This window comes from Podarcis tiliguerta, assembly GCF_965153285.1.
Source record: "Podarcis tiliguerta genome assembly, chromosome: 12".
In the NCBI taxonomy this organism is placed as follows: Eukaryota; Metazoa; Chordata; class Lepidosauria; order Squamata; family Lacertidae; genus Podarcis; species Podarcis tiliguerta.
The window spans coordinates 38,759,425-38,786,195 of NC_139545.1; the positions used below are offsets into that span (position 1 = coordinate 38,759,425).

The window sequence follows — 26,771 nt, forward strand, 5'->3', positions numbered from 1 at the left end:
AGCAATGATTACAAATCTTACAAATCTTCACTTGTTTTAACTATAGCTTGACATTATGCGGTATTGCTTCTTTAACCATGGTTTGTTTGACCATCCCACACCAGGAGCTCACTAAAAGACAAAGGCATGAGACAAAAACAGCTAGAAAACAAAAAAAACCTTTGGAGAAATAAACGATGGTTTGCTTGATCATTTGCAGCAGAAGTTGTGTGATTTGTTAAACAAACCGTCCCATGCTGGTGTATATGAACCAGGCAATTAACAGGGATATTTGCAATTCCAGGGACTTTCTGTGAAGTTTGGTGAGGAGGATGTCCTGTATGTGATTTAGGACACAATCCAAACACCATTGGCAGGGCTTTGCAGGGGGGTGGAACTGCTGTCATTTCCACAGCCCAGCTGCTCATGGTAGTTGTAGTGGATGGTGGGAGAGGACTGAGCCCAATTGCTGCTCCAGCTCCCTCAGCAACTGAATCTGATCAGGATTGATGCTGTTACATGATGGCAGTGGGATTAGCTTGGGATGCAATGGATCCCAGACTGTCTCAGCCCCTCATTGTTTGGGGGCTTTCTGCTAGCACTTACCACAAGCAGGATTCCCACTCGTCCACACATTCAGAAGCCACTGGGAGGCGGGTTCAGAAGGCAGAGCTGAGTGGAAGGATACCGTAATTCAGTCTAAGAAGAAGAAGAGTTTGGATTTGATATCCCGCCTTTCACTCCCTTTAAGGAGTCTCAAAGCGGCTAACATTCTCCTTTCCCTTCCTCCCCCACAACAAACACTCTGTGAGGTGAGTGGGGCTGAGAGACTTCAAATAAGTGTGACTGGCCCAAGGTCACCCAGAAGCTGCATGTGGAGGAGCAGAGACACGAACCCGGTTCCCCAGATTACGTGACCTTAACCACTACACCACACTGGCTCTCTGGCAGAAGGGAAATTTAGAATGCTCTGCAAGTCTGGAACATGCACAGCCTAGTACAATGCCATTTGCGTTGTATACAGTGCAGTTAATGTGTGAAGCAGAGTTCATGCCTCAGTTCTAACCCACAAAAAATCTTAATGTTTTGGACTTGTGATGACAAAGCTTGCTCACATTCCCATGACCTTAAATGCAAATGTGGTTTGGAAGTGCTGAAAAGCTAGACAATTTGGCAAGATGTAGGAGCTGCAATGGGTCTAACTTTGTCTTGTTCACTAAATCTTGTAATACTTTAATCCTGGAATATACCTGTTCTTTGAGCATGCCTTAAACAACAAGTGCTTTGGATTTATAGAGCTGCTTTGGTGAGCATCACATTCCATTTACTGCCCCTATTTTCACCTTTAAAGGAAGATTACACCGTTTCCTGGCTGTTGGGTAATCTAGAATCCAAACCATAAATAGAAGGAACTTGGAGCTTTGGTTAGCAACTCTTTATTATACATATATTTCCCATACTCTCTTAATTTATCATCTTATTTGAATTATTGCTGTACATCATGTTACATGAACAATTAAACTTTTGGGGTGTTTTTTAAAAATAAAGTATAGGTCACTGAACAATCAGGAAATAAATAAATAGATATATTTATTTGGAAAAAAATAGATATTTTAAAACTTTCAAAAATAATATATAGCTAAAGTTCTACTTAACTTCTCAAAACCGAAATATTAACCTACAGATGAATATATGGATATTTTGTGCTTCTATAGTAAAAGTAATATTTGTTTTCATCTCAGAGGATTCCCGCCCCCCCAACAATGATGCCCTGATCATTTGTTTGCAATATAAATAATTTTGTGTTTCTCAATTGTCTGAATGTCATGTTCCAGCTGTTTCATCTCTGCTTCCAGCCTTTCTTTGTGAAGTTTCTTTGGTAGTGTGTCTATTTCAACGGAAAGGCTTTGGAATTGGTGATGCACCTCTTCCCAATTCTTCTTAAGACCCTGTTTGGAGTATACAAAGAGACGAATCAGTATACGGCCAGCGTTATACAGTAACACAATAAGGCTGCAATCTTGTACAAGCCCTCTGGGAAGCCACCCTATATTCATACATGCATTCGCACACGATATATGCACGCATACAGGTACACAGATCAGAGCACACATACAAATGCAGGTACACATACATACATGACTGGAAGACACATACTAGGGACCTCTCTGCCCAGTTTAGTATCACAGGGGGGTGGGGGAATTGTGCCGCCTCTGCCTCTTCAGACTATCGATCTGAAGAGTGGGGAAGTTGGTGCTTCCCTTCCCATTAAGAGGCTGGGCTTATCTCTCTGCCCAGCCCAATGCTGTGTTGTTACTTGATGCAGATTCTGCTACTGCTGCAGGCAAAAATTGGTACATGTTGGAGGGGCAAAATAATAATAATTGCTTAATGGTTCAGCCTGCAGGGCAGCAGTTCACCACCCTGCAATGCATACTTACACTGGAATAAGCCCCATTGATCTCCATGCAATTTTCTTCTGAGTAGATATATATATATATATATATATATATAGGACTGCAATCCTATACTCCAACTTGAGAGACCTCCAGATGTTTTGGACATCTCGTATTACCCCTATCCACTGGCCACGATTGTTGAGACTCCAGAAACAGCTGGAGGTCACAAGTTTGAGAAAGGCTGCTATACTAAGCTGAGTGTAAGCTAAGCTCCACTGAACTCAGTAAGGCTTTCCTCTGAGTAAACATTTATAGGCTCACACTTCAAGTGTAGTCCTATATACATTTTCCTGGGAGTGAGGTGCACTGAACACCATGGGATTTACTTCATATTAAACATGCACAGATTGCCTTGCACAACTGTATTTTCTGCACACTGTAATGTACGAAAAAACCCTGAAGACGTTGGCTACTGATTATTCTTTAAAGTGGGACAAAATCTTTTGACATGCCTTTAACTGCAGTTGGGCTCCACAGTGGTCCACTACTGCTGATGCAATGAAGTGTGTGATGATATGGAATCTAGCTTCCAGAAAAGACTTTGTAAACATTTCTGTCACATCCAACTTGCTCAATCCTGCAGATAACTATTCTAGAGCTCCATCTAGTGAAAATCTACCCTTCTTAGTTGCAATGCTATTCATAAAGCCTTTCCCATTTGTGCCTGTACAAATGTCTCTTTTATGCCTCAGTCTGTCTAATTCAAGTCAACCCACATACCTCAAGAAGACTGTCCCTGTCTTCATCAGAGAGCCGTTTCATGGCTTTTTGTCTGAGAGTTTCCTTGACATAGGCATCATATTCTTCCTGAGCTCTCTTTACTTCTTCATTTCGCTTAGTTACATATTTCGGAGTAATGCCATAATCCTACAAGAAAAATGCACCTTTCAGATATTCATATATTTTTGTTGTTGTTGTTGTTGTCGTCATCGACAACAAAGACCCTTATGTAATATAACTTTTTTTGCTTTTCTTTTTTTTAGAAAGAAAAAGACTACTTTGTACTTTCTCCAATTAATCCTAGTATATACTAATAGTGCACTCATTCATTTGGGTATGAATCCTTATGTAGCCAACAGCAGCATCTACATGCAAGTGGGACATATCAACTGGCATGAGGTTTTGCAAAAGTACCAAAAAATATTTAGAAAATAAATACAAAAATAATGGAGAAACATACACCAAGCCTCTAAAATTTATGGAAATGTTGGCTAGGGATCTTTAGACTTCAGAACTATAGATTCAAAGTGGAATCCTCCTATACATACCAACTCAGACGTAAGCCCCACATAATTCAATGCTGCTAATTCCTAGGTAAGTAGATACAGGATTGCAGCCTTAGAAGAAAAATTATTCCATTTCCTATGAATAATGAGGCATGCAGAAGGGGGATGTAGCTGGTACCCTTGTGGGCAAAGGGACTTGAAGTGAAGGCACAAGACTGGGGGTTGATCATCAGGTGAGCTGCGCACAGGTGAAGCTGCATGCAAGCTGCTGGCCAGCCCTGTGGAGCCTCCTTTTATTGGGACAAATATGCAAGCTAGGCAGATACATTTTGGGCTGTGACCTTTACACATCTTCGGTCCCGAGATCGTGGGGTGGTACAAAGTTATTTTGGCACCTGTTTCCACAGCGTCATTTTCCCCTTGCACAGTATATGACGAAGGAGACAAAAGGTCTCAGGGACAAAGGTTATAGACAGGACACCGCAGACTACTGAGACTGCAAAAGGTTAGGCAGAGGGAACGATGTTCCAGACAGCCGTGGCTTTGTCTGTGAGGGGGAGTATGCTACACACCCCAGGGTCACATGTGCGGGCAGACTGTGGCTGCTTGCTGGTGGGGAAGTGTGCTCCCTCCGGACCCCACTGCCCACTCCGCGATATCCCTACAGGGACTGATCTGGAGATGGATGGGATTCTCAATGGGAGAATCCCATCCATCTCCAGATCAGTCCCTGTAGGGATATCCCTGTTGTTGCTATTCTCCCATTGATCAGTTATGCTATTAAACATCTAACACCTTTTATAAAATACTCAAAAATATCCCTACTTCTCATTAATGTCCACTACTTCACTCTGGCTAACAATACTAAGATTCCCAACAAAGATATTCAGGGTCAGGCACTTCTGGTTTCTAAAAATTTTGCCTGTGCCCTAAGAACACAAGAGGAGCCTTCTGGATCACACCAATGGCTCATCTGGCTCACTCAGTATTGCAAATAAGTGAGCCTTATGTTGCAGTCCTATGCTTGGGAGTTGATAGTGGCACCTGTCTGTCTTGGGAGACAATGGAGGAGTGCGCCTTTGGGGGTGAGGTCAAGCTGTTGAAAGGTTGCAGCGCCTGCTGTGGCTGTGGAGACCGATGTGGGAGAGACATGTCTTGTTGCAGATGAAGGCGTCCAGTTGTGCTGCTGCAGATGTACCACGGCGTTTCTTCTCTCTGTGCTCCTCCAAGCAGTCTTTTCTCTTTTGGTCACTGCTATGGATACACGACTTGACTGCCTGTCTCCAAGCACTGGGGTCGTCCACAAGGGATTCCCACAAGGCAAATGGGTTGATGTTGCCTGGGAGCAAACCCCATTTAACTCAACAGGAGTTATTTCTAAGGAGGCATGTATAGGATTTCACCGTTAGTAAATGCACCACATCATTTTGATAAGGCATACCTTTTTCTTGAGATATTTTGGAACGAGTCCTGAAGTTTCAAGGACGTATTTGTCGCCTTGTCGTCGGTCAACACAAGCTGGTAGAGGTTTCTTAGGCACTCCCATGATGACATTAGCTGCATTTGTGCTTATGAAATTCTTGGAACTCTGAATTCCCATGAGTGGGTGATCTGACAATTTAGGCACACCTGGTTTCACTTTCTTACCTCCTTGATGTTTATTTCCTGTTTTTTTAAAAAAATAAAAAGCCACAAAATGAATCACACTTTTAAGAATGTTCATCTACGTGGCACAGGATTCTGCTAAGTCTATGCCTTTAATTAAACCTTCACCTTTGCCTCCAATTTTCTGGATTCTGATCTTTCAGCCCTAGACAGCTTGTTTCCTTATGACACTTTGCATCATGAGGAGGATTATTTTGGGGAGCAGCAAGTGTAAGAAGTGATGTGTAAGAAGTGAGAGGTGACAGCTCACGAAGGACTAGGTAGAGAGGGGCTTGTCATGTCCTGGATGATAAATGAATAAAGTAACTGCTGTAAACTATCAAGATGAACAATATTTAAGCCATTGCCCAAGACATCCCAGGGAAGGACAAAAGATACATTTCAAAATAGTTGCGGAAAGAAACAAAACAACTTGATGACATATTGCCATAAAGGCTTAATAAGCTAACTAAATGTACATTAAAAAACCAAACTATATTGTGCTTCTGGAAAATACCCACACTCATTATTTTGAAAAGTTTCATACCCTTTTTTGTGTCATTGTGTGTAGTTGGAGGGAGGTGAGTTCTCGTCTGCTGCTTTTATAATTAGTCTATGAACATTTTAAGTGTTTCTTGTTCTTGTTAATTTTTTTTTGTTTTTGTTTTTCCTAACCCTATTTTTCATATTGCATGTCACACTGAAACTTTTTTTTGTAGTAGGTATCTAACAAATAATAATATTAGAAAAACATTTGGAGTCAGCAGCGCTGAGGCTCCTGGTTACTTGGGGTCCAACTGTAATGCTCCTGGACTTGTCACAATTCCCAAAATCTATTTGTGAAAACAAAATGTCACATTCTATAACCACTCTTTCTGACAATATATACATTTATAAGCAAACACTTCCATTTTAAGCACTATAAGGGGACTTCAGTGGAGATCTCTATTAAATAGCTGAGCTTTCCCAAGCATGGTATGGATTGGCCAACTTAAGTCTTGCTTAAAATATGCAGACTTGGCACAATTAACAAAAGCCTTGATGTCTAGCCTTGCACATCCAGATCAGAGGCAAAAACTAAACAACCAGCCAACTAACATATGGTCCTTAAAATTACTAGAACATTATTGCCCATGTGTCCAAGAGATTACGGAAGATATTACTGAATGTTAACCTGGGTAAAATTGTAGTGAAATTTTACGTGGTCTGGGATACTCATCAATGTGGTATAGTCAGAATATTACACTAGGCTTAGGAAGACTGGGATACAAATAACTACTTAGCAATGGTACTGACTTTGGGCAAGTCTTTATATCTTCCGGGGTAGCCTTTAGAATAAAAAAATGGGGGGAGGGGGAGAAAAACGCTGAGTACTCCTCAGATAAAGGATGAGAGTAAAATGAAAGCAATATCTAGGCTTAGATTTGGTAGGCTTTCATTATATCAGCTCCCTGCTCCCTGTGTTCAGCAGTTACCATCTCTGCAGGCGATCCTTATATCTGCTGCTAGAAGTAGGGCTTTTACAGCAGTGGCCCAAGTCTGTGGGATGATCTCACTCTAGAACTGAATACTTTTTCCTTCTGGTGGAAACTTCCGGGTGAGAAAGGAAGTTAATATCACACATCCTTTCTCACCAGGCTTTGGAGATTTCTTCTGAGAATGAATTGGAATGGCTGATTTATGTTCTTAGAGGTTTTGTTTGGCTGCTCAGTTTTTATCTCGCATTTACAGATATTTTTACATTATTTGTTCTTTTGCTTTGTACCAAGCCTTATGAGGAGTGGCTGAAGGTACTGGGTATGTTTAGCCTGGAAAAGAGGAGACTGAGAGGAGATATGATAGCCACCTTCTAATATCTTAAGGGCTGTCACGTGGAAGATGGAGCAAGCTTGTTTTCTCTTGGTCTGGAGCAGTGGCGTAGCATGGGGGGTGCAGGGGGGGCCGGCCGCACCGGGCGCAACATCGGGGGGGGGGGCGCTCACACTTGCAGCTCTCTGCCCCTACTAAAATCCACAGGTTAAGGGGCGCAAATTACTTGCCTTGCCCCGGGTGCTGACAACCCACGCTACGCCACTGGTCTGGAGGGTAGAACTTGAACCAAAAGCTTCAAGTTACAAGAAAGGAGATTATAGCTAAACAATAGGAAGAACTTTCTGACAGTCAGAGCTGTTCAGCAGTGGAGCATTCTCCTTTGGGAGGTTGTGGACTCTCCTTCATTGGAGGTTTTTAAGCAGGCATTGGATGGCCATTTGTCATAGATGCTTTCGTTTAGATTCCTGGACTGCAGGGAGTTGGGACTATGATTCTATGATTCTATGCACTGGAAAAAGAGACATACAAATGGTATACATTTAATAAACATATACAAATTAATGAAACATACTCTGTGGTAACTTTGGTTCCTTTGAATGTTTCTGAAGGAAGTCTTTCGGATTTGGCACCTGGACTTTTGGTGGTCCTATGGTTTTCCACGGTGCTTTACTCTGCTGTATTGTATTTTTTACATACGTTTTCAATGTCGATACATATCTTTAGTGAAGAGAAAATATACACACAATAATTAGAACTGAAAGAGAAGCTACAGGCTATTCCCCCTCCCCCCCCGACAACAATGTTCTTGAGCACTGTCCCTTAATGACTGTAGTCTATCAAAGTAAAAAATGAAATATTTGAAAAGAAATAATATTGTTCTGATCTCATTTGTGCCTGAAATCAGCAACACCCATTGACTTGGTTCACATGACACAGTAAGCCAAACTATGGCTCGCCAGGACCATGCAAATGGGCCGCCTCAAGAGGAGGTTGTAGTCACATTGCTCTGCCCCAGTCTTCCCAACCAGTGGCATAGCATGGGTTGTCAGCACCCGGGGCAAGGCAAGTAATTTGCGCCCCCCCCCGCTGCACTGTCCCTCCCCCAGATAGTCCCTCTCTCTCTCTCTCCGCACCGCACCGCACGCCTGGCACCCTCCCCTCCACAGTGGGCGGCGACCCGGCGGCTCGGATCGGATTTGCACAACCAGCACTGCAGTGAGAGAGAGTGAGTGAGCCAGGTAGGGGCAGAGAGCTGCGAGTGCGAGCGCCCTCCCCCCCAGATGTTGCGCCGGGTGCGGCCAGCCCCCCTGCACCCCCCACGCTACGCCACTGTTCCCAACTCCCGTGCAAAGTTTGCTCTTGGCTGTAGCAAGGAATCATAGAATTGTACAACTGGAAGGAACCCCAAGCGTCACCTAGTCCAGCTCCCCACAATGCAGGAATCACAGCTAAGGAGAGTTTATAACTACAAATCCAGGTTCAGGTGACATGTGAAGTTAAAACTGGGCTTAGTTGAGCACAGTGTGGGAGTAATAAAGACTGGGGAGGAAATAAGTGACTGTGACACCTTCACAAGGTCCCATTAAGCCATAGTTTGGTATTATACACTGCACACCTATCCAGAGTTAAATCAACAGTGGAATAAAAGTCAGCAAAAACAGGGAACTGCTGTTCCAAAGTGATTCTCTTTACTGGGTTTGAAAACACTGTTTCTCATTTATTTTATCACTTTATAGTGATTATATTGAATCTCTCTTGGTCTGCCATGACTTCCAGTGGTTTGGGTCACATGAATGAGAAAGGCGTAACATTTGCCTGAGCTGGTGAAATTAAATTTCAGTTATTGATTGCCGTATATTCAAAAAGATGCGTCCATTGTATAATTCTGCCATTAGTGGTTCACGCAACAAAAATCCAAACCACATAAGACAGAGCTGGGGAGTGTTTGACTGTAATTTGCAGCAATTCCCTTATATATCAGCCACACTAGTATGCTGTGAGAGGATATGAAGCATATCTTGAAAAATTAAAAAGATGGAAAAGAAAGGAGAACAGCATTGAATACTAGGAAGCAAAAAAGAAAAAGGCAAAATCTCAAAATTATATTTGAGCTTTCACATGATGTAAAAGTCACTTCCAGAACTATAGTGGATTACAGTGAAACTATAGTGGAATATAATGCAAGTTTAGCACTCATTTCCATATCATTTGCTAACATATTTTTTTCTGGAAGTAAATAACATAGAAATGAATAATAAACTTGCACTATATTCCACTATAGTTCCAGAAGTATTCTGTCGTGAAAACAGAATAAACTGCCATGTGAACGCACCCAAAGGTCCCTTCTCACTTCCAAGGTGATGGGAGACACAAAATTCATTTTAACAGAAAAATTATTGTAACATTTTTCCATAGGAACAGGTACATCACTGATTGACAAGTATAAAAGGTTTGTCAGAATGAGTCCCAAGTGTCCTTACCCACATACCTGGGTGCCTTGCAAGACTTATCCAGATTGTAAGGTAGAAGGTTGTAAATGCTCTCCTCCATGCACATTGCTGCCATCTTCACAGAGATACAGTCTGCAGATAATTTAAATTGCCAGACTTCTAAAGTGACCTGTCTTAAAATATCTGTGTCTGTGGAGGGGATATATTGATTGAAAATGTATTGTAACTGTATTGTAACTTTTGAATAATTTTTTTTAATTAAAAAAGAAATCTTTTAAAAAGTGAACTGCCTGTCACATTTTGTCTCATAAACACCATTCCACCTCTCCTTTCGGTTTTTCTCCCCGCATCCCGTCCCCCAGGCACATACTTCTTATCCTTCCCTTCCTTCTTTTACACTCTATATTCTTCTCGTTTGCACATTCCTCCTTGGCTGGTCACTTTTATCCTTTGACCTCAACATTTCAACCATCCCAGTTCCACGGTTTGCCCTAATATCACTCACATTATCACTTCCAGCCTCCTCTCTAGGTCTGCAGAGAGTTGACCCTGGGCCAGAAGTTGTTGGGACAGCGTCCACCAGCACAACCAGTAATCAGGGCTGCAGAGAATCGTCCAACCACATCTGCAGCACCACAGGTTTCTTACCCATTTTTCTAAGTAACAACATCACATGGAGTCTCTACAACCTAACACCTGAATTGTCCTGCCAAGTGGGTGAGGAAGGTCTTATTGTACTTCTGCACTTGGCTGAGGAAACCCATGTATGACTTCCCCAGAGTTATGTTAAACCTCACCCTGTGGGAGCTTGGATAGTTTTAACACCATCCTGCCAAGTGATCGGGCGATGTGCTTTGCCACACGTCAGCTGTCATACGGGCACAATGTATGCTGCACAAGTTAAAAGCAGCTATCGGAATAGGCTCCAGAAATGCTATAATTCAATGTCAAAGCGCGTACATTTTTTTATTATTATTACAGGTCATGGTTCCCAAAAATACACAAATGCTTTTCGTTCAGGGTCTGGGTTTAAAAAAAACCTCCAGTTAAAAGGCTGTCAAGGTGACAGAGCTGGGAAAGGCGAGGCTTTGGGGAGCTGCTGCTACTGCTGCTTATCTGAACAGGCAGAGGAATAGTGCAGAGATGAGATGATGATGATGATATCTTAGCCTTTGAGATGTTGTTGGACTACAAAACCCCACTTCGCCAAGAAGCTCACTGGGTGACTTCGGGCCAGCCACTCTCTCAGGGCTGTTGTGAAGTTAAAAATGTGTGAGAGTTGGACCCCCCCCCCCCAAAAAAAGGGTGTGAGAGAGAAGCACGTGCGGCGCTCTGAGCTCCTTACGAGAAAAGGCGGTGTATCAATCTACCAACACGCAAGGAGTCCAGGGCGAACGACCTGCCTGCCTCGCATTCCCACGCGCGCCGTCTGCACCCGCTCAGAGTCCCTCTTGCTTTCCCTGCTCCCTGCCCTGCCTTCCCATCCCTTCCCCGCCTCCCTCTCTTCGCCTTACCCGGCTCTCCTTTCTCTCCTCCGAGCCCTTTTCAGCTCCCGTTCGAAGCCTCCTCGGCTGCCGCGGATTAGAACCAGCGGCACTGTTTGGTCGCCCTTGGAAACCACCGCTTAGCAACGCGCCCGCGTGTGGGTGTGTGGAACGGGAGAGTGGCTTTGTGACGCCATTTCCGGGACTGTGCCGTGAACAATGAGCGAAGCCGGGGGCGGGGGCGGGGAGGAAAGGAATGGCGCGCAGGCGCAGGCGCAGCAGGGGCAGGGAGGGAGGACGCCGCCGTAGAGATACAGCGCAGAGATAGGAAGGAGGACGCCGCCGGCGTGGGAGTTCGCGCACGCGTAGTAGCAGGTAGGTCTGCCTGCATGTGGTTAGAGAGGGGCTGGGTTGAGCAATGGCGGAGAGGCGCTTTATGGGAGGGCAGGGATTTTAATTTTTTTGCGTGCCTTGAAACGGATTCCTTCCTTCCTTTTCGGATCCATGCTACGTGCATGGATCCTTCCCTGCTCACGAGGAGCAGCCTCCCCTCTGCTCTTGGCAGCCTTGGCAGGGAATGGGGGGAACGGGTGGGTCGCCCTCTGGTTGTCCTGAAGGGAGAGACTCGGTCCCCATCCTGCTCGAGGCGCTGCATTGGAGCAGGAGCTTCCCTCCCCACCCACTGACGAGACGGGGGGGGGGCGCCCCATATCTTGAAGAAGGGGTACTCTTCGTTGCTTTGTTTCTGCTGCAGCAGAGAGAAAAGTCACGGGTCGCTGAATAAAGTTTAGAGGGTGTCAAAATTGTGGCATGCAGGAGGTCTGGTGGGCCCGCCGGCATCAGATGCACCATGCGAGTAGGCTGACAGGGAGAAAGGAGGGGGAAAGCAGAACCCCAAAGCAGTAACGTGCAAGAGACGCAACCCGTGGCTTACGCAGAGCTCAGATGTATACATGAATACATTCACAACTGCAGCCCAGTAAATTGGCAATACAATAAATTTGCTCAGCAGAGCTAGGCAGATCCCAAAAGAACCAAAAAGGTGCTGGTACGCAGTTCTTGAAGTAAGTGCCACGCTTTTAACATTTTAGCCAGTGTGGTGTAGTGGTTAAGAGCGGTAGTCACGTAATCTGGGTAACCGGGTTCGCGTCTCCGCTCCTCCACATGCAGCTGCTGGGTGACCTTGGGCCAGTCACAGTCTCTCAGCCCCACTCACCTCACAGAGTGTTTGTTATGGGGGAGGAAGGGAAAGGAGAATGTTAGCCGCTTTGAGACTCCTTAAAGGGAGTGAAAGGCGGGATATCAAATCCAAACTCTTCTTCTTCTTGTGCGGGGGATGTTGGAGGCAATAGGCCTCTGAATACCATTTGTGCTCAAATTCTGCTTGTAGGCTTCCCCTAGGTATCTGGTTGATCAGTATGAGAACAGAGTACTGTACAGTGATACCTTGGGTTACATACGCTTCAGGTTCCATACACTTCAGGTTACAGACTCTGCAAACCCAGAAATAGTGCTTCAGGTTAAGAACTTTGCCTCAGGATGAGAACAGATATCGTGCTTCAGCGTCGCGGCAGCAGCAGGAGGCCCCATTAGCTAAAGTGGTGCTTCAGGTTAAGAACAGTTTCAGGTTAAGTACGGACCTCCGGAACGAATTAAGTACTTAACCCGAGGTACCACTGTATTGGACTAGGTCTGATCCAGCAGACTCTTCTTATGCTGCTTGATGTCCTTTGTAGAAGTGTGGGATGTAAATGTAATAATAACTAAAACAACATTTGAGAAGATTCACACATGTTGCCTATGGAAGAAAGCTGGCCACTGCTGGGTGAGAAGCAGTGATAACTAAGACAATTCATATTGGTTATGATCACATTTGAATGAATACATTGACCCTTCACTTCATTCTTGCCATACTCCTCTTCTTCCAACCTTCTTAGAAGTCGGATTCTGCTTTGAATTGGGGTCATTGCTTACTGTCATTGCTAGGTGCAAGTTATAGAAAATGCTTTGCAATTGCATTCTGATTGTTTAATATAGTAAGTGATGCCTGCACAGGAAGAGGAAGAGAATTGCAAGGCAATTCTCAAATCACTGGATATTTTTAAAATTTTCATAAGTGAGTGCTATTTAAAGCTTATCCACAAATTCTGTTTTCTCTTTTATGTTGTACAACAGCTAATGGCACAAAGAAGTATTGGAAATACCAACTTACTGCTTCCATGTTGCATCATAGTTATTGTAATCATCTATGCTGCATGGCTGAAATATGTATTGAATTGCTCATGGCAATCTTATTTTTGGATGTTATTTGCCAGTTTAATTAGAAGGGTGGCGCTGTGGGTTAAACCACAGAACCTAGGACTTGCTGATCAGAAGGTTGGCGGGTTGAATCCCCACGACTGGGTGAGCTCCAGTTGCTCGGTCCCTGCTTCTGCCAACCTAGCAGTTCGAAAGCACGTCAAAGTACAAGTAGATAAATAGGTACCGCTCCGGTGGGAAGGTAAATGGCATTTCCGTGCGCTGCTCTGGTTCGCCAGAAGCAGCTTAGTCATGCTGGCCACAAGACCTGGAAGCTGTACGCCGGCTCCCTCAGCCAATAAAGTGAGATTAGCGCCACAACCCCAGAGTCGGTCACGACTGGACCTAATGGTCAGGGGTCCTTTTACCTTTACCCATGTCTGACCTGAGACAGATAGATATTCAAATTTTTCTTCGACAGTTTTGTTGCAATGATAATGTAATGGAAAAAAACATTTTGGGGTTTCCAAGAGGACATCACGCAGATCTATAGTATTTTAAGGGCAAATCCTTGGGATAGATTTGAATGCTTTGGAATCAGAGCTGTAGAAATATTATTCAATTCATTGCTTTCTGGTTAAAGTAGGTCAGCACACATTACTGGAAGTGGGGTAGCAATGCCTTTATGGGAGCTTTATGTGTACCTGCATTAGTATTCATGGGCGTAGCCAAGGGGGAGCAGCTCCCCCCCCCAATCAATAAAAGTACATAGCAAACTGAGGTTCTGCCCCCCCCCCCCAACAAAAGGTTTGCCTCCCCCACAAAAAAATCCTGGCTACGCTCATGTTAGTATTCATCAAATTTCAGCCTGGATCTATTTCAGCGGGGCCACATTGGGTGTGTGACAATAACAGTATACAATATACTTTTAGTGTACAGTAGTTCAGAGAACCAGCCATGTCCCAGAAGGCCAGTGTTCTACATAGATGGTGAATTGCAGCCACATTTTTTAGCCAGGGAAGAGCAAAGAGCTGTGAGTTAAATATTTGCATTGGCACAATCACAGTCACAGCCCCACAACGCTGAAGGACTCTGCTGATTTCTGGCCCAGTCACCACTTTTCGTCTGTTTGTCGCATTTAAATCTAGGTTTCCCAAAGTAACCAGCACATATTCCTGTATAGAGACAAGCTGCCGCTGGAGAAGTATAAGCTCTGTGACCTGCATTCATTTGTATACATCAGCTCAATTTTCTAAATAAAAGAAAGTAAGCAACTTAAAAAGAATAAAGTTACAATTAAAGCACATTGGAGGTATTCTAGTAATGCAGTAGAACAAACAAAATCACTACAAATATTAAATGTCAATATAAAGGTCACCACGGAAATGTAATTTAAAAATATGTTTTTATGCCTTTATACCCCACCTTTCTTTCATCCAAATTGTGACCAGCCCAGCACTGCTTAGCTTCAGCAAATTGTTTCATTTGCCTTCAAACCATAACCTGGGACTCATTGCAATTAGTTATCCAGCAGGAAATGCACCTGAATTTTTATTTTTTTAAAAAAGCTTTAGCTGCATGATGGAATAGAGTTGGGGAGAAGGTTCCTGCTCCAAGCCCCAGAAAACTTGAATAGCACAGAAAAAGTGGGAGCATGGAGTATGGAAAACAGTTGCTGTGTGAATGTCGTACTTCTCTGCTTGTCATGCTAGTTGACTATAACACTGTGACAGAGCAGACCTCCCCCCCCTGCAGATGCTGTTGGCCTACAACTCCTTAACCATTGGCTGTGCTGGCTGCAAGTGATAGTTGTAGTCCAACAACCTCGGAGGACCACAGATATCCCTGCCTCTGTGCTATGACTAGAATGGAGGAGTCCCTTCAGGACATTTATACCCTCTTGTCTTACAGACTGCATACAGTAGTACCTTGGTTTAAGAACAGTCCGGTTAAAGAACGATTTGGTTTATAAACTCCGCAAAACCAGAAAGAGTGTCTTGGTTTGAGAACGTTACCTCAGTCTAAGAACGGAATCCAAATGGTGGAAGGGCACCGGCAGTGGGAGGCCTCATTAGGGAAAGCGAGCCTCAATTTTTAGTTTAAGAATGGACTTCCGGAATGGATTAAGTTTGTAAACCGAGGTACCACTGTACTTCTTATTATGGAATAAACATGTCAAAAGATGCCAAGGGGCAAAAATGAACAGTATAAGATGGTGAATGAGAATGGTTCGTCTGACACTATTAAAGTAGCTCAGCAAGTGAAAGAAGCTTTGTTTGTTTAGAACAGGTGGGGAACTCGCCCCCCTCCAGATGTTGAGCCCCAACTCCCATCAGCCCCAGCCAGCAGGGCCAATGATTAGGGATGATGGGAGTTTCCCAAAGCATCTGGAAGGTACCAGATTAGCAAAGGCTACATTAAACTGTGCTTTCACCAAAAATATTTTACTTGCAAGAGCTAAGTATCCAGCAATAACAGAATGCAGGATTATATTGTTTTCAGGGCCAATTTGTTTTAATTTTGAAAAGGCAAAGCATACGAGGTTTTCCTAGTCTCCTAACTTTAAGTGTGTGCACTGTTTGTTTTGCGGTACGTGTTGACGTCGCTGTTGATTTCCCTGAGCAAACAAAACGCATCTACTCTTGGCAACGTGTTCGTGTTCTGGGGCTGGAGAGAGTCCTCTTTGCCCGGTGCTTGTTCTTCTGTTGCCTCTGGAGAGCAATTGCTTGTGCGGCATTTGCTTCACTCTGATCTTTCTCTTTTATTCTGCTCCATCTAGATTGAGGCTTAAAAAAATGAAAGAAATCCCTACGTGGTTGCTGCACAAGAGCATGTCACGGATGCCATTTGCCTGGGCTTGTTATTATTTTTTTGCAATGCCTGCTCAGACGATAACGGGACAGAAGTGAGCTACTCTTGCAACCGTAAGTTATGTAACAAAACAATTGGTTGGTTGGTTTCAAAGAAGGAAAATATATTTGGATGCTAAGAAAGGATTTTATATGAATGCATAAAGTGCACTCTGGCTCCATTTAAACAACTGGGGAAGTCTTGACATTCCAGTGGGAGTTGAATTGCACTCATGGGTGCTTTTGTTTGTGCGTTTTAAATAAAAAGTTAAAGTATTCATTGTAATCAGCTGTCACCTTCTACAGGTTTGCCATCCTCTGGTAGTTAGGGTTAATGTGCCCCAAATATTTCCTTACATGTGCAAATAAAGGCAAGGGGAGGGCAGGGGTGGTACAATATGTCTAAGAAATGGAGTACATACTGGTTTTTCTAGCAGCTAGTTTTGGGAGCTCCATTGAGGATTTTTTATTGATTCTGAGAACATTACCTGCCTACAGTCAGTGCCTCTATTGAGTATTCATTGTAGCTCTGTGGTGTTAGAGGTGGTTCTGTCCTGTTCTGCTTGTGGCTCTTAGCCAAGGAAACAGTTAAGCTATCCTACGCACAGAAAATGAACTAAGTGTAAGGATTTTATGCAGGAAGGCACAGAGGCTTATTTTTTTAAGCATGTGGCTTCTTTTCAGAGTAGAAATGTCACAACAAACACGCATACTTTAAAGGGAAAACCTTTCCCCTCTGCACAGATTTCACAGAAGGTGGAATTCAATAAAATCCTCACCCATTTATTTGTCATGATCAGGTCACAGAATGGGTGAACGATCTTGTTCAGAAAACCCCCAAAACTTGCTCCCCTAAGATAGGAATGGAGCAGTCAGAAATGTCTTCACATTCTAGTAATTATTTTAAATGTCAAGTGGCTAAGGTTTAAAGTATTTCTGGCTCACTGGATTTTCCCTTCCTCTTCTTTTAAAGCGTTTCCTTTCCTTGTGAAATTGGCTCGAGAGAAAAGAAGATGTTTCATGTGGTCTGGAATCGGCATCTAAAGCTAATGAGTCGCATCATGGTTTCTGATGTGTATTTAAAGTTGATTTTTTCAAGAAGCTTTGCCCTTGCACGGATACCATGGATGTCTAGGCATTCTCTTGTCGGGGACAAGAATATTGTCCTGATGGGACCCCCTGGCGCTGGCAAAACGACAGTGGGGAAAATAGTAGGGCAGAAACTAGGCTCTTGCTTCATAGATGTGGACGACGATGTCCTTGAAACAACCTGGAACATGAGTGTGGCAGAAAAATTGAAGGATGTTGGCAACGAGCAATTTTTAGAAGAGGAAGGAAAAGCCTTGTTAAATCTTTCAGCATCCGGAAGTGTCGTTTCCCTCACTGGCTCCAACCCAATGAATGCTGCCAGCATGGAGCACGTGAAGAAAAATGGGGTTGTGGTCTATCTGGACGTACCGACACAAAGCATCATGGATCGGTTGCAGTTGATGAAAGTAGACCGTATTGTGGGGCAGGGACCCAGAACCTCACTGAGAGACATCCTCCAGTTTCGGAAGCAGTTTTATAAGAAGTGGTACGATGTCCGTGTGCTTTGTGAGAACGGAATGACAGCCGACGCTGTCGCCGAGAAAGTGCTTCATGCAGTGAAGCGGTACCAAGACTCTGACTCAGATGGCTTCATTTCCACCAGGAGTCTAAGATGCAATAGGAAGGTTGATCCAAAAGGCTCTGTGAAATATTTCAGCGATGTTCTTGTTGAGGGACTGGCGCCTGATGGTGGGCTTTTTGTTCCCGAGATGGGGCTTCCAGTATTCACTGCAGGAGAATGGCAACATCTACTAGGGGCAAGCTATGCTGAAAGAGCTCAGGTTATACTGGAAAGGTGCATACATCCTGCTGATGTGCCTGCTTCCAAGTTATGGGAAATAGTTCAGGCTGCCTATGGACAAAATTTTACCTGTTCTAAAATTGCCCCCGTTCGGCACCTGGCAGGCAATCAGTTTCTTCTGGAGCTGTTTCATGGACCAACGGCTTCATTTAAGGATTTGTCGTTGCAGTTGATGCCCCGCCTGTTTGCATATTGCATCCCCCAAAGCTGTAACTATCTGATCTTGGTAGCTACTTCCGGTGACACAGGAAGTGCCGTCCTGGATGGTTTTAGTCGGCTTAAGGAGACGGATAAACAAAGGATTGCAATGGTCACCCTCTTTCCCCAGGATGGAGTTAGCCAGATTCAGAAATCACAGATGGTGGGCTACCAGGAAGCAAACACAAAAGTAATAGGTGTCAGATCGGACTTTGATTTTTGCCAGTCTGCCATCAAGCAGATGTTTACCAATTCAGATTTTACCGGCTTTCTCACTGTGGAATACGGGACAGCGTTAAGTGCAGCAAATTCTATAAACTGGGCTCGCTTGCTTCCCCAGGTGGTCTATCATGCCTCTGCCTACCTTGACCTGGTTGAGCAAGGCATCATTTCCTTTGGGAACCCTGTCGATGTCTGTGTTCCCACAGGGAACTTTGGCAACATACTAGCCGCTAAGTATGCGCAAATGATGGGGATCCCTATACGGAAATGCATCTGTGCTTCCAATCAAAACAACGTCTTGACGGAGTTCATAAAAACAGGCCTGTACAATATAAAGGAGAGGCGATTAATGCACAGTCTGTCACCGGCAGTGGACATTTTGAAGTCTTCCAACCTTGAACGACATTTGCACTTGATTGCTAATGGGGACGGGCAGCTGGTGACGCAGCTGTTTAGCAGTCTGGAGAATCAGCGCTGCTTCCGGTTGCAAGAACACTTCCTGCACAGGCTTCAGCAGGACTTGGTGGCTGATTGGTGCTCTGAGGACGACTGCCTGGGTGCCATTCGCTCTGTGTTCGATACCACAGGCTACATTTTAGACACGCACACAGCTCTCGCAAAGGTGGTTGCCGATCGACTGCAAGATAAAACTTGCCCGGTGATCATTTCTTCTACGGCTCATTATTCCAAATTTGCACCTGCTGTCCTACAGGCCTTGAGGATTGGAGAAATCAAGCAGACTCCGTTAAGTCAGCTTCACTTGTTAAACTCTTATAACCCTTTGCCTCCGGTCCACAGGGGCCTATTAGAGACTCTGAAAAAGAACGAGAAGCAGCAGTACCAGGTCTGTGCCGCTGACATGAACGTCCTCATGGAACACGTCGAATCCTTAATACAAAACCACTTCATGAAGGTTTTCTAACTGTAGGCTTATTTGACATTTCCCTCCTATAGCGCTTTGAATATTTTCCCTCCTCCTCCTCACACATTCACCCAAAATCATGTTTTAATAAATGCTTAGTAAACACAGTAGCTGCCTTTTAGTGACTATATACTGCCAGATATTTACATGCATGAGCACTGAATGCAGTGTAAGAAACAAAACAAGCATTGTTGAAAAATAATAATGTCATATTCCCAAAGGTGAGATCATTGCTTGGAAGAGAAATAGAAAAGGTTAGCATGTGGTTCCCAGGGAAGTCCTGTTTTGGATGCTCAGTACTGCCCACACCATCTTGCAGCAATTCTCCAGGGTTTCTCCCTGCCCTATTGTAGAATCGTAGGGTTGGAAAGGGCCATGAAGGTCCTTGCAATGCAGGAATCTTTCATCCAACGTGGGGCTTGAACCCATGACCCTGGCATTAAGAGTCTCATGCTATACCGACTGAGCTAATGAGAGGAAGAAGAAGAACCTGGGACCTTCTGCATGCAACTGAGATGTTCGAAAGCACATCAGAGTGCAAGTAGATAAATAGGTACCACTCTGGCGGGAAGGTAAACAGCATTTCCGTGCACTGCTCTGGTTTGCCAGAAGTGGCTTAGTCATGCTGGCCACATGACCCGGAAGCTGTACGCCAGCTCCCTCAGCCAATAAAGCGAGATAAGCGCTGCAACCCCAGAGTCGTCCACGACTGGACCTAATGGTCAGGGGTCCCTTTACCACTGAGCTACAGCCCTTCATCAGATGTTTCTGGTTGGCCCGGGAAGGAATAACAAATAGTTTTGGGGAGATACTTTGTGCAACACTATTTAGCCATTAGCCACAAGATGGCATCCTTAACAGTTTGCTAACAATGTTTACTAATAATAGGGTTGCCATATTTCAAAGTTGTTTAGCTTTTTTGGGGAATCCCCCCAAAATAGTGTTTTTGCTGCTTTTTACATCACGTTGCCATACATTACATCCAGGTTTCCCCCTGACATTTTGCCAATTTGGCAAAAGTACCCCCTGACGCCATTTTTACAACTGGAAACCAGGACATGTCAGGAACTTTCCTGACATTTGGCAAGCCTACTAATAACATTTCAAAGTTTGGATTTGCGTTAAGCGACTCTTTGAGTTATCCATAATAGTTAAAAGAAATATTTATAAATTGGGGGTGGTGGAAAATTCATCCCAATTCCTTAAAAGGTGGGAAGAAGAGAATGCAGAGAAGCACCACACATGTAAAATATTGTTGGGCAAAATCCTTTGGGCCAGCTTTAACACTGACAAGCTCTTCCTCAGAGCACAGGAAGGTCTCTCATAGATGGGTTGTTATGCCATTATAGTGGGGTCTGAGTCACTGGTGCCATCTCCCAGCGACCCAGGCACCCACAACATTTTTGCAGTGGGTGCCCGACCTCTGCCATGACCACCGCCTCCGCAGGCTGCCCGCAACATAGCATAATACCCAATTTAGCATCAGCTGACAGCCATAGAATAGTAAGCTATTCTCATTCTCTAACTTCCTCCGTGTTATGAAATGAGCTTGAAAGCCTCATTATCGCCTCATCCAATTATGCGGTGCTCCTACAGACGATGCCATTTCTTTTGCTTTGAACAAAGTCCTAGAGCAGCAGTCCCTTGTGTTCCCCTCTGCATTACACCATGGGCACACACACCGGAGCAGCTGCCTGGGGGAGACAGTCTCTTCCAAATGTCTGCATTGCCGCTGCAGTCTTAATGAAATATTAGAAAATATTAAAACTGCTATGCAAGAAGAAGCCACCTAAGCAGCTGTCGTGCTTTGCTTTATTCAAATAAGCCTAGGTAGCATATTATGCTCCTCCCCTGCCCTGTCTGCTTGGGCTGTGCTGCTCTTAGGAGTCCAGGGAGCAAATGGATGAGGTTTTTTTGCTCTTGCTTGAGAGAGCAGGAGGCCTGTCAGTTCCAATCCCCCTGCCAGCTTCCCAGAGCCAAGGTGGCGGCAGGAGTGATGGATGTGCTGACACATACATGGAGCCGCAGAGCTCTGATCTCCTTGGATCATCTGAGCTCAAAATGTAGGCCTTTAAAGCTGTTAGGATCCCTTTCGGCGATTAGTGGCATCTAAAGAGATAGGGAGGGATTTTTAAACTTGCTAGAGAACTATTTTCAATCGGGGCCTGGTAGATAGATTGTAAATAGGGAGATTGTCGTCTATTGCTCAGTCTATTCCTCTCTTTGCCTTGTTAATCAGTCAACAGACATGAAGCATTTGGTACATAAATAGTTGGTTAAGTCCAGCCAGAGGGGGAAAAAGAGGGGGAGCAATTGGTTGCTACTAAAGAACTGGACTCGGGTGGCGCTGTGGGTTAAACCACAGAGCCTAGGACTTGCCGATCAGAAGGTTGGCGGTTTGAATCCCCACGACGGGGTGAGCTCCCATTGCTCGGTCCCAGCTCCTGCCCACCTAGCAGTTTGAAAGCACATCAAAGTGCAAGTAGATAAATAGGTACCACTCCGGCGGGAAGATAAACGGTGTTTCCATGCGCTGCTCTGGTTCGCCAGAAGTGGCTTAGTCATGCTGGCCACATGACCCGTAAGCTGTACACCGGCTCCCTCGACCAATAAAGTGAGATGAGCGCCGCAACCCCAGAGTCGTCCGCAACTGGACCTAATGGTCAGGGGTCTCTTTATCTTTAAAGAACTGGGGGTTGTATCTGCTATAGGTTTAAAGCAGTATCATAACACTTCAAGTAGTCATGGCTTCCCCCAAAGAATCTTGGGAACTGTAGCTTGTTATGGGTGCTGAGCATTGTTAGGGTACCCCTATTCCCAGGGTTCCCTGGGAACAGGGATTGATTGTTAAGCCATTCTGGGAAATGGAGCTCTGTGAAGTAAATGGGAGCATCCTAACAACTCTTTGCACTCTTATCAAACTATGGTTCTCATGATTCTTTGGGGGAAGCCAAAACTATTTAGTAGTATGATGTTATTTAAATGCATAGTGTGGGTGAGGTCTATTGAAATTAATGGGTCTAGGTCAGTCACGTCTGTTATCTTCAGTGGATCTGATTTGACTAGGAGCAACATTGGATACGGCAGTAAAGTTTTAATGCTCATACCAGGTAATAGCATGGAAAGGTTCTTGCTTGTACGCTGGCTATTGGGCCTCATTTCCTTTGAGTCTAACTTCTATGTGAAGCCTCATTCCTTGCCTCTGAAGTCTGCTGGTATAGCTATGGGTTGGCATTTTCATTTCTTTCAATTCCCACATGGCTTCCCCTTTTCTCCTTAAAATGTTTTCTGTACCATTTCACATTTATTTTTCTCCCCCCTGATCTTGGAAACAGCATTTATATGTTTAGTCTAAGTTGATTTTGTATGTGTGTGTATATATCTATATCTATGCACACTTCTTTTCTCAGTGGAGAGATGGTTAAAAAGGGGAAAAAATCATTCTCATAACTTAAATGTTTGGAGTGTCATTGAAACCACCTTGGTAATTTTTTCCTGTTTGCAGAGCAGCTGCCTGGGTAATACACTCAAATCTTTCACTGTCACGTATTATCATAAAGTCATTTTAGCAGAACCATTTTTAATTCACTCTAGTCTGTTCCTCCTACAAAGGAATGTAAAACCATCCTTTGTAGGGTAAATTTAGTGCCGTATTAATTCAAAGAGTTAGAATAATAAACTTTAAAAAATGGAAATTAATAGGAGCTTTGGGGTTAATGCATTAAGTTCCTTTCAGGTTAATTGTGTGTAGACTAGGATTTGGGAGAGTGGGTTTTTATTTTATCTTTTGGCTCGCTTAACTGGCATAACATGAACTACCCATATTTCAGCTTGTAGGCAGGAAAAGCAATTCCTCACTATTCCTTCTTACTATGGTATGAAGGCCTCTTACTATGGCATTACCTGTGTGCATTGGCAAAGCAACCACCTTGAGGGGGAGTGGTTAGGGTGACATGTATGTGAAATGTATTGGGGGGGATGCTCAATAAACAGGTGATGTCATGTAAACCGCTAAGCAAGTTATGCAAACGTATCGGCACGAATTCCCATTAAAGAGCTGGTCCCAAAACTCCCTTGGTGCCAGGGTGTATGGTCTGAAGGGCATTAAGGCTACCACCTTGTTGAAGCTAAGGAGATTTGGGGTCTGCTCAGTGCCTGAATGGATGATTCCCTGCAAACTGTATGTTCATTTTGGGCTCTGTGATGGGGAGAAATTGGGGGGGGGGGGATTTAACTGTAATAAAATAAATATTTGTAGTTCTACAGTCTAAACCCTTCAAAGATGTTCCAGGGTTCCTTAATGAATTTTTTAAAAGGTTTTCAAATTGGTGTGTGTGGTTTAAGAATACAGAATCAAAAGGACAAATAAATGAATCCCCTGGGAGTACAGTTTCGTGATTGGCAGAACATTACTGAATTTTCAGCATGCTTTCCCCTCCAAATCGTTTTGGTTTTAACATGGGAGTGATATCCAATTAACTCATACTTAAAGTGGGCCAATGGCACTGAAATCAATGAACTTAAGATACTCTGTTGATTGGTCTACTCTTGAATATGACTAATGTTGTCTATCACCCTATAACACAGCTTTTTCTACTTGGGGAGGCAAATGGGGGTGGGGACGCCCCCCCCCCTACGCTGCACTATTCTGCCTTAATGCTCAGCCAAAAGCCAGCCTTCTCCAAACTGGTGAGAGCTCAGTGTCTGGCACTTTTTGATGATTGCGGCTTCAGTTTGTAGTCCCTGTCGTTACAAAGCAATAGATGCAGCATCTCACAAATGCACTGGGGAGCTGCACAATAAATAACCCTGTGTTTGTAGATATGGAAAGAAAGACATTTGCTTGAATATGCCTTTCCACTGATACGTAAACTTATTTCTCACCAGACTTGCTCCTGGTATGGGCCCAACACTCAAAAACGTTTGGTTCGCATGTGATGATACTGTGAGAAGTGAAAGGATTAAGGGGGTACTAATGTTTCATTGTATATTACACAACATTTCTCTTTCTTTTCTGATTGTGGAAACCATAACCAACCACCGGAAGACTGACTGCGCTGACTTTCCTTGGGAAGAGGCTTGACATATCAGTTGTCACAGGAATGCCTCCTGTCTGGCTGTCAGATCTCAGCTGTGCTTAATGTAAAGCAGCTCAGGGTTGCAAAGACTTGTTTATTGTGCCCTGGAGACTGCAAACACCGTGGCCTAACAACAGAGTCCTAGAGGATTCTCTTAACAACTGGACACACACACCGGGGCATGCACACATAATTATAAGTACAACTTGCAAAACATGAACGATGAGGTGACCATTTTATTCAAATTTGTTTTGCTTTTGGCAATAGCTTATAAGTGATTACATAGGAAATGGATCTATAGCAGTGATTCTTAAACCTTTTTGGGGGTTGTGGACCTCTATAAGAGTGTGGTGAAAGATATGGACCCCCTCCCCAGAAAAAATGTACACAAAGATATATACACACAGTTACGCATGCAGTTTATTTTATTGCATTGTTAAAAACAACAACACCCGGTTCACAGATTCCCTAAAGCCCACACATGGATCCCTGGTTAAGAGCACCTGATTTGTGAATTTGTGATAAAGACTGGGGGTGGGGAAGGTGAGGTATAATAAAAACAAATTTGAAGTTTTCTTCTGGTACTTTGAATACAGTCTAAGTGGAGGGTAGCGTGACTCCCCACAAGATGTGAAGACCATTATTGGATATAGGTAAAGGTAAAGGTACCCCTGCCCGTACGGGCCAGTCTTGACAGACTCTAGGGTTGTGCGCTCATCTCACTTAAGAGACCAGGAGCCAGCGCTGTCCGGAGATACTTCCGGGTCTCGTGGCCAGCGTGACATCGCTGCTCTGTCGAGCCAGAGCCCCACACGGAAACGCCGTTTACCTTCCCACTAGTAAGCGGTCCCTATTTATCTACTTGCACTTAAGGGTGCTTTCGAACTGCTAGGTTGGCAGGCGCTGGGACCAAACAACGGGAGCGCACCCCGCCGCGGGGATTCGAACCGCCGACCTTTCGATCGGCAAGCCCTAGGCGCTGAGGCTTTTACCCACAGCGCCACCCACGTCCCCCTATTATTGGATATACTAAGAGTTAAATTGCTAAAACATTGTTTATCTTTAGAGCATTTTTGGGGTATGTGTTTTTAATATTACACAGTAACCAGATCAATATGTAAACAATGAAGACTGACAGTGCAGTCCTAATCCCCCCCCCCCCAAGTGGGGCGGTGTCCGAGGGGGCGAGGTCTGTTGAATGGCATGTAGCTGTCTCTCTGCTGGCCTCCAGTGGTGGAGAGGAGCACTGCCAATTTTTTGGGGGGGGGGGGAGGGCTGAGCAGCCATACTCTGTTCACCAGCCTGGGAAATATTGGAAAGCAGACCCATGAATAACAAAAAGGATTTGCATTCACTGACAAAAGAGAGCCATTATGTGTTTTAGCAGGTATTTCATTATCTCGGAATGAGCACCATATGGCACACAGGCTCCTGGCTTGTGATAAATTTGCTGGAGTTTCTTAGAATATATATATATATATATATATATATATATATATATATATATATGCAAAGCCAGTTAAAATATAATGGAAAATGATCAGCCTGCTATGTAAGTGAGAGATATGGACCTTTTAAACAAACAACAACAATATAGTAGGGTAAGTTAAATGACATTCAACAGCTTCATAATGAAATTAATTTTTCCAGCTCTTTGGTGACATGTTGTTATAATTCCCTCCATAGCTGAAATGATGTGTTTTCTTAAGTCTCTACTCTGTCCTGGTTTGCACCTCACACTCGGCCAGATGATTGCTTGCTGTGGCTCAGAGGCACCAGCTTGTGAACAAAGTGAGAGGGAACCATCAGGCATGTGATGTTATGATGTTGCCTGTGAGATGACGTCCGGATGTCGCACCAGGTCAGAGGAGCCAGGATCGTGGCGGCAGTGGCATGGTTTTAATGCTGGGTGGCTCCTCCCCCTTCTGCTGCCACTGCCACAAGCCGGGGACTCCTTCCCTGTTGTTAGCAGCCTTGAGCATGGATTAAAGTGTGGAGAGGTGGCAAACAATGTATTTTCGTCACAGAGAGTTGTGACTTGATTCATGAGTGCAGCAGAGGAGCCACAGGGTGATGACCTGCATTGCTGTTCTGTGGGAAGGCAGTTCTAACCGCAAAGCTGCATGTAGGCAGCAAATATCTTGTCCATTCTTGGAGCACGAATGGAATCCTTAACACCCTAACCTGGACGGTCAAGAAAAGAGAGAACTTTATCACAAAGAGTGGAATACAAAGACTGTCCTTCTGGTGCCTTTATCACATGGTCCTACTACGATGGCTCTGCGAGGTGTTAACTCTGCTAGTGTCAAGGTCCAATCC

General features: G+C 44.3%; 2 protein-coding genes across 4 annotated transcripts; one reads left to right on the forward strand and one right to left on the reverse strand.

Moving 5' to 3' along the window:
• Nucleotides 1-1,548: 1,548 nt before the first annotated feature.
• ENKUR (enkurin, TRPC channel interacting protein) lies at nt 1,549-11,270 on the reverse strand. The gene is made up of 6 exons (XM_083406783.1): nt 11,085-11,270; nt 9,609-9,759; nt 7,692-7,837; nt 5,106-5,329; nt 3,159-3,305; nt 1,549-1,928 (listed from the first exon to the last, which is right to left on the reverse strand). Exons 2-6 carry the CDS (start codon nt 9,683-9,685, stop codon nt 1,755-1,757), a joined length of 768 nt encoding a protein of 255 aa, XP_083262909.1. The 5' UTR covers nt 9,686-9,759; nt 11,085-11,270; the 3' UTR covers nt 1,549-1,754.
• Nucleotides 11,271-11,321: 51 nt separating this feature from the next.
• THNSL1 (threonine synthase like 1) lies at nt 11,322-19,481 on the forward strand. Of its 3 annotated transcripts, XM_083406327.1 has the most exons (4): nt 11,334-11,429; nt 14,441-14,558; nt 16,072-16,216; nt 17,115-19,481. In XM_083406327.1, the coding sequence occupies exon 4, from the start codon at nt 17,155-17,157 to the stop codon at nt 19,372-19,374; it is 2,220 nt and encodes a 739-aa protein (XP_083262453.1). In that variant the 5' UTR covers nt 11,334-11,429; nt 14,441-14,558; nt 16,072-16,216; nt 17,115-17,154; the 3' UTR covers nt 19,375-19,481. The 3 variants fall into 3 exon arrangements, with proteins under 3 accessions (XP_083262452.1, XP_083262453.1, XP_083262454.1); XM_083406326.1 differs by lacking the exon at nt 14,441-14,558 and having other exon boundaries at nt 11,322-11,429; XM_083406328.1 differs by lacking the exons at nt 11,334-11,429; nt 14,441-14,558 and adding an exon at nt 12,397-12,879.
• The last annotated feature ends 7,290 nt before the right edge of the window (nt 19,482-26,771 follow it).